This window comes from Lampetra fluviatilis, unplaced genomic scaffold, assembly GCF_964198595.1.
Source record: "Lampetra fluviatilis unplaced genomic scaffold, kcLamFluv1.1 SCAFFOLD_1336, whole genome shotgun sequence".
NCBI lineage: Eukaryota > Metazoa > Chordata > Hyperoartia > Petromyzontiformes > Petromyzontidae > Lampetra > Lampetra fluviatilis.
Window position 1 is genome coordinate 12,501 of NW_027621781.1, and position 7,946 is coordinate 20,446.

Here is a 7,946-nt window from a genome sequence, read left to right on the forward strand (position 1 = left end):
CACCCACTCACTCACTCACACACACACTCACTCACTCACTCACACACCCACACACACACTCACTCACTCACACACACACTCACTCACACACTCACACACTCACACACTCACTCACTCACTCACTCACACACTCACTCACTCACTCACACACACACTCACTCACTCACACACACTCACACACTCACACACTCACACACTCACACACTCACTCACTCACCCACACACTCACCCACTCACCCACCACTCACTCACACACACACACACTCACCCACACACTCACCCACTCACTCACTTACACACTCACTCACACACCCACTCACTCACTCAGTCACTCAGTCACTCACACACACACTCACTCACACACTCAGTCACTCACTCACTCAGTCACTCACTCACCCACCCACACACTCGTAGGTGGTGTGCGTGTGCTGGGCCTGCACCTCTTCGGACAGGTACTCCCGCAGATCCACACTCCTGCAGTAGACACGTGTGACACTCAGTCAGTCAGTCAGTCACTCAGTCAGTCAGTCACTCACTCAGTCAGTCACTCAGTCAGTCAGTCACTCAGTCACTCACTCACCCACCCACACACATGTAGGTGGTGTGCGTGTGCTGGGCCTGAACCTCCTCCGACAGGTACTCCCGCAGATCCACACTCCTGCAGTCAACACGTGTGACACTCACTCAGTCACACACACACTCACTCAGTCACTCACTCACTCAGTCACTCAGTCAGTCACTCAGTCAGTCAGTCACTCACTAAGTCATTCAGTCACTCACTCAGTCACTCACTCAGTCACTCAGTCAGTCAGTCAGTCACTAAGTCATTCAGTCACTCAGTCACTCAGTCAGTCAGTCACTCACTAAGTCATTCAGTCACTCACTCAGTCACTCACTAAGTCATTCAGTCACTCAGTCACTCACTCATACACTCACTCAGTCAGTCAGTCAGTCACTCACTAAGTCATTCAGTCACTCACTCACTCACTCAGCCACTCACTCAGCCACTCACACACTCACTCACACACTCACACACTCACCCACTCACTCACACACTCACTCACTCACTCACTCACTCGCTCACCCACTCACTCACCCACTCATTCACTCACTCACTCACATACTCACTCACTCGCTCACCCACTCATTCACTCACTCACTCACATACTCACTCACTCGCTCACCCGCTCGCTCACTCACTCACACGCTCACTCATTCACTCACCCACTCACTCACCCACTCACACACACACTCACACACTCACACACTCACTCACCCACTCACTCACTCACCCACTCACTCACTCACTCACACACTCACTCACTCACACACTCACTCACTCACCCACTCACTCACTCACACACTCACTCACTCACACACTCACTCACTCACTCACACACTCACTCACTCACCCACTCACTCACTCACACACTCACTCACTCACACACTCACTCACTCACTCATTCACTCACTCACTCACTCACTCACTCACACACTCACTCACTCACCCACTCGCTCACCCGCTCACACACTCACCCACTCGCTCGCTCACCGTGAATGGGCGATTGCACCAGTGAATGAGTGAGCGAGTGAGCGAGTGAGCGAGCGAGTGGGTGAGTGAGCGAGTGGGTGAGTGAGCGAGCGGGTGAGCGAGTGAGCGAGTGAGTGAGTGAGCGAGTGGGTGAGTGAGCGAGCGAGTGGGCGAGTGAGCGAGTGAGTGAGCGAGCGAGTGAGCGAGCGAGCGAGCGAGCGAATAAGCGGGTGAGTGAGTGAGTGGGTGAGCGAGCGAGCGGGTGAGCGAGTGAGCGGGTGAGTGAGCGAGCGAGTGGGTGAGCGAGCGAGCGGGTGAGCGAGTGAGCGGGTGAGTGAGCGAGCGAGTGAGCGAGCGAGTGAATGAGCGGGTGAGCGAGTGGGTGAGCGAGTGGGTGAGCAAATGAGCGAGTGAGTGAGCGAGCGGATGGGTGAGTGGGTGGGCGAGCGAGCGGGTGAGTGAGCGGGCGGATGGGCGAGCGGGCGAGCGAGCAAGTGGGCGAGTGAGTGAGCGGGCGAGTGAGCGTGTGAGTGGGTGAGTGGGTGAGTGAGCAAGTGAGCGGGCGAGCGAGCGGGCGGGCGAGTGGGCGAGTGAGTGAGCGGGCGAGTGAGCGAGCGTGAGTGGGTGAGTGAGCGAGTGAGCGGGTGAGTGAGTGGGTGAGTGAACGAGTGGGTGAGCGAGTGAGCGAATAAGCGGGTGAGTGAGCGGGTGAGCGAGCAAGTGGGCGAGCGTGCGGGCGAGTGAGCGAGTGGGTGAGCGAGTGAGCGAATAAGCGGGCGAGTGGGCGGGTGAGCGAGCGAGCGGGCGGGCGAGTGGGCGAGTGAGCGAGTGGGTGAGCGAGTGAGCGAATAAGCGGGTGAGTGGGCGGGTGAGCGAGCGAGCGGGCGGGCGAGCGTGCGGGCGAGCGAGCGAGCGGGCGACCCACGTGATGGGGAAGTTGACGATGGTCGGGTTCTTCTCCACAAAGAAGTTGTTCTTTGTGAAGCGTTTGATGTAGAAGATGAGGAAGGGGGGCAGACGCGTGATCTGGAACCTCTTGAGGAAGTTCTCCTTGTAGGTCTTGTACTCCTGTAGGAGGGGGGAGATGGTGGGACACACAGGCAGCATCAGTGTTGAGGTGTCTCTCTGTCTCTTTTGTTTTTAGGTTTTTTTCAAGGTTTTTTAGGGTTTTTTTAAAAGGTTTTAAAAGATTTTAGTATGTTTTTTTGTAGGTTTTTTTCAAGGTTTTTTTAATGATTTGTTTAGGTGTTTTTTCAAGGTTTTTTAGGTTTTTTTTAAAAGGTTTTAAAGGATTTTAGTATGTTTTTTTTTAGGTTTTTTTCAAGGTTTTTTTGTTTTTTTTAGGTTTTGTAAAGGTTTTTTTAGGGTTTTTTTGTAGGTTTTTTTTGGTTTTTTTAGGGTTTTAAAAGTTTTTTAAAGGTTTTTTAGGGTTTTTTTTGTAGGTTTTTTTGGTTTTTTTAGGGTTTTAAAAGTTTTTTAAAGGATTTGTAGGGTTTTTTAAAAGGTTTTTAAAAGGTTTTTTAGGGTTTTTTATTAGTTTTTTTTTAGGTCTTGTACTCCTGTAGGAGGGGAGATGGTGGCATAGAGGCAGCATCAGTGTTGAGGTGTCTCAGTGTCTCTTTTGTTTTTTTAAAGGTTATTTAAAGGTTTTTTCAAGGTTTTTTTAATGATTTGTTTAGGTTTTTTTTCAAGGTTTTTTAGGGGTTTTTTAAAAGGTTTTAAAAGATTTTAGTATGTTTTTTTTTAGGTTTATTTTGTAGGTTTTTTTTGGTTTTTTTAGGTTTTTAAAAGTTTTTTAAAGGTTTTGTAGAGTTTTTTTTAGGGTTTTTTATTAGTTTTTTGTAGGTCTTGTACTCCTGTAGGAGGAGGGGAGATGGGGGGACACACAGGCAGCATCAGTGTTGAGGTGTCTCTCTGTCTCTTTTTTTTTGTAGGTTTTTTTAAAGGTTTTTTTAATGATTTGTTTAGGTGTTTTTTCAAGGTTTTTTAGGGTTTTTTTAAAAGGTTTTAAAAGATTTTAGTATGTTTTTTTTAGGTTTTTTTCAAGGTTTTTTTGTTTTTTTTAGGTTTTGTAAAGGTTTTTTTAGGGTTTTTTTGTAGGTTTTTTTTGTTTTTTTTAGGGTTTTAAAAGTTTTTTAAAGGTTTTGTAGAGTTTTTTTAAAAGGTTTTTAAAAGGTTTTTTATGGTTTTTTATTAGTTTTTTTGTAGGTCTTGTACTCCTGTAGGAGGTGGGAGATGGTGGGACACACAGGCAGCATCAGTGTTGAGGTGTCTCTCTGTCTCTTTTGTTTTTAGGTTTTTAAAGGGTTTTTTTTGCTTTTTTTTGTAGGTTTTTTTCAAGGTTTTTTTAATGATTTGTTTAGGTTTTTTTTCAAGGTTTTTTAGGGTTTTTTTAAAAGGTTTTAAAAGATTTTAGTATGTTTTTTTTAGGTTTTTTTCAAGGTTTTTTTGTTTTTTTTAGGTTTTGTAAAGGTTTTTTTAGGGTTTTTTTGTAGGTTTTTTTTGTTTTTTTTAGGGTTTTAAAAGTTTTTTAAAGGTTTTGTAGAGTTTTTTTAAAAGGTTTTTAAAAGGTTTTTTATGGTTTTTTATTAGTTTTTTTGTAGGTCTTGTACTCCTGTAGGAGGTGGGAGATGGTGGGACACACAGGCAGCATCAGTGTTGAGGTGTCTCTCTGTCTCTTTTGTTTTTAGGTTTTTAAAGGGTTTTTTTTGCTTTTTTTTGTAGGTTTTTTTCAAGGTTTTTTTAATGATTTGTTTAGGTTTTTTTTCAAGGTTTTTTAGGGTTTTTTTAAAAGGTTTTAAAAGATTTTAGTATGTTTTTTTTGCAAGGTTTTTTAGGGTTTTTTTGTAGGTTTTTTTTGTTTTTTTTAGGGTTTTAAAAGTTTTTTAAAGGATTTGTAGGGTTTTTTAAAAGGTTTTTAAAAGGTTTTTTAGGGTTTTTTATTAGTTTTTTTTTAGGTCTTGTACTCCTGTAGGAGGGGAGATGGTGGCACACAGGCAGCATCAGTGTTGAGGTGTCTCAGTGTCTCTTTTGTTTTTTTAAAGGTTATTTAAAGGGTTTTTTAAGGTTTTTTTTGTAGGTTTTTTCAAGGTTTTTTTAATGATTTGTTTAGGTTTTTTTTCAAGGTTTTTAGGGGTTTTTTTTAAAGGTTTTAAAAGATTTTAGTATGTTTTTTTTAGGTTTTTTTTCAAGGTTTTTTTGTTTTTTTTAGGTTTTGTAAAGGTTTTTTAGGGTTTTTTTTTGTTTTTTTTGTTTTTTTTAGGTTTTTAAAAGTTTTTTAAAGGTTTTGTAGAGTTTTTTTTAAAGGTTTTGTAAGGTTTTTTATTAGTTTTTTTTGTAGGTCTTGTACTCCTGTAGGAGGGGGGGAGATGGGGGGACACACAGGCAGCATCAGTGTTGAGGTGTCTCTGCGTCTCTTTTGTTTTTAGGTTTTTTTAAAGGTCATTTAAAGGTTTTAAAGGTTTTTTAGGGTTTTTTATTCGTTTTTTTGTAGGTCTTGTACTCCTGTAGGAGGTGGGAGATGGTGGGACACACAGGCAGCATCAGTGTTGAGGTGTCTCTCTGTCTCTTTTGTTTTTAGGTTTTTTTAAAGGTTTTTTTAATGATTTGTTTAGGTGTTTTTTCAAGGTTTTTTAGGGTTTTTTTTTGTTTTTTTTGGTGTTTTTTAGGTTTTTAAAAGTTTTTTAAAGGTTTTGTAGAGTTTTTTTAAAAAGGTTTTTTATGGTTTTTTATTCGTTTTTTTGTAGGTCTTGTACTCCTGTAGGAGGTGGGGAGATGGGGGGACACAGGCAGCATCAGTGTTGAGGTGTCTCTGCGTCTCTTTTGTTTTTAGGTTTTTTTCAAGGTTTTTTTAATGATTTGTTTAGGTGTTTTTTCAAGGTTTTTTAGGGTTTTTTTAAAAGGTTTTAAAAGATTTTAGTATGTTTTTTTAGGTTTTTTTTGTTTTTTTTAGGTTTTGTAAAGGTTTTGTAAAGGTTTTTTTAGGGTTTTTTTGTAGGTTTTTTTTGGTTTTTTTAGGTTTTTAAAAGTTTTTTAAAGGTTTTGTAGGGTTTTTTAAAAGGTTTTTAAAAGGTTTTTTATGGTTTTTTATTCGTTTTTTTGTAGGTCTTGTACTCCTGTAGGAGGTGGGAGATGGTGGGACACACAGGCAGCATCAGTGTTGAGGTGTCTCTCTGTCTCTTTTGTTTTTAAGTTTTTAAAGGGTTTTTTTTTAGGTTTTTTTCAAGGTTTTTTAAATGATTTGTTTAGGTTTTTTTTCAAGGTTTTTTAGGGTTTTTTTAAAAGGTTTTAAAAGATTTTAGTATGTTTTTTTTAGGTTTCTTTTGCAAGGTTTTTTTAGTTTTTTTAGGTTTGTAAAGGTTTTTTTAGGGTTTTTTTGTAGGTTTTTTTTGGTTTTTTTAGGGTTTTAAAAGTTTTTAAAGGATTTGTAGGGTTTTTTAAAAGGTTTTTTAGGGTTTTTTTTTAGTTTTTTTGTAGGTCTTGTACTCCTGTAGGAGGTGGGAGATGGGGGGACACACAGGCAGCATCAGTGTTGAGGTGTCTCTCTGGCTCTTTTGTTTTTTTAAAGGTTATTTAAAGGGTTTTTTAAGGTTTTTTTTGTAGTTTTTTTAAGGTTTTTTTAATGATTTGTTTAGGTTTTTTTTCAAGGTTTTTTAGGGGTTTTTTTAAAGGTTTTAAAAGATTTTAGTATGTTTTTTTAGGTTTTTTTTGCAAGGTTTTTTTGTTTTTTTTAGGTTTTGTAAAGGTTTTTTAGGGTTTTTTTTGTTTTTTTTGGTTTTTTTAGGTTTTTAAAAGTTTTTTAAAGGTTTTGTAGAGCTTTTTAAAAAAGGTTTTTAAAAGTTTTTTTAGGGTTTTTTTATTAGTTTTTTTTAGGTCTTGTACTCCTGTAGTGGGGGGGGGGGGGGGGGAGATGGTGGGAAACAAGAGGCAGGATCAGTGTTAAGGTGTCTCTGTGTCTGTCTTTTATTTTTAGTTTATTTAAAGGTTATTTAAATGGTTTTTTAAAGGGTTTTTTGTAGGTTTTTTCAAGGTTTTTTTTATAGGTTTTGTAAAGGTTTTTTTTGTAGGTCTTGTACTCCTGCGGGAGGTGGGAGGGGGGGGAGATGGTGGGAAACAGAGGCAGGATGAGGTTGAGTGTAAAGGTGTCTCTCTTTTTTTAGGTTTTGTAGGTTTTCAAAAGGTTTTTGAAGGTTTTTAAAGTTTTTTTTTAAAGGTTTTCAAGGTTTTTTAGGGTTTTTTATTAGTTTTTTTGTAGGTCTTGTACTCCTGTAGGAGGAGGTGGGAGATGGTGGGACACACAGGCAGCATCAGTGTTGAGGTGTCTCTCTGTCTCTTTTGTTTTAGGTTTTTAAAGTTTTTTTTTTGGTTTTTTAAAGGGTTTTTTTTGTTTTTTAAAGTGTTTTTTTTTGGGTTTTTTAGGTTTTTTTGTTAATGTAAATGTTTTGTAGGTTTTTTTGGGTTTTTAAAGGTTTTTTTTAGGTTTTGAAAGGTTTTTAAAGTTTTTTTGGTTTTTAAAGGCTTGTTTCGGTTTTTTAAGGGTTTTAAAGGTTTTTTTTAAGGTTTTAAAGTTTTCTTTTAGGTTTTTTAAAGGTTTTGAGGGTTTTTTTAGGTTTTAAATTTTTTTTTAGGTTTTTAAAAAAAAGTTTGTAGGTTTTTAGTTTTTTGGGGTTTTTAAAGGGTTTTTTTTGTTTTTTTTGTAGGTTTTTTTCAAGGTTTTTTAAATGATTTGTTTAGGTTTTTTTTCAAGGTTTTTTAGGGTTTTTTTAAAGGTTTTAAAAGATTTTAGTATGTTTTTTTTTAGGTTTCTTTTGCAAGGTTTTTTAAGTTTTTTTAGGTTTTGTAGGGTTTTTTTAGGGTTTTTTTTTAGGTTTTTTTTGGGTTTTAAAAGTTTTTTAAAGGATTTGTAGGGTTTTTTAAAAGGTTTTTAAAAGGTTTTTTAGGGTTTTTTATTAGTTTTTTTTAGGTCTTGTACTCCTGTAGGAGGAGGGGAGATGGTGGCACAGAGGCAGCATCCGTGTTGAGGTGTCTCTCTGTGTCTCTTGTTTTTTTAAAGGTTATTTAAAGGGTTAAGGTTTTTTTTGTAGGTTTTTTCAAGGTTTTTTTAATGATTTGTTTAGGTTTTTTTTCTAGGTTTTTAGGGGTTTTTTTAAAGGTTTTAAAGATTTTAGTATGTTTTTTTTAGGTTTTTTTTCAAGGTTTTTTTGGTTTTTTTAGGTTTTTTTGGTTTTTTTTAGGGTTTTTTTTTGTTTTTTTGGTTTTTTTAGGTTTTAAAAAGTTTTTTAAAGGTTTTGTAGAGTTTTTTTAAAAAGGTTTTAAAAGGTTTTTTAGGGTTTTTTATTAGTTTTTTTTAGGTCTTGTACTCCTGTAGTGGGGGGGGGGGGGGAGATGGTGGGAAACAAGAGGCAGGATCAGTGTT

General features: G+C 38.1%; 1 protein-coding gene across 1 annotated transcript in view; it reads right to left on the reverse strand.

The window, feature by feature from the left end:
* LOC144955689 (ubiquitin carboxyl-terminal hydrolase 39-like) overlaps positions 1–2,599 on the reverse strand; it is a gene marked incomplete at its 5' end in the record, with an annotated part of 5,801 nt that extends 3,202 nt beyond the window's left edge. The window contains one exon of the mRNA XM_078885840.1: positions 2,457–2,599. Coding sequence (XP_078741966.1) covers positions 2,457–2,599 — 143 coding nt within the window. The remainder of the gene's footprint in view (positions 1–2,456) is intronic.
* Between the last annotated feature and the right edge of the window lie 5,347 nt (positions 2,600–7,946).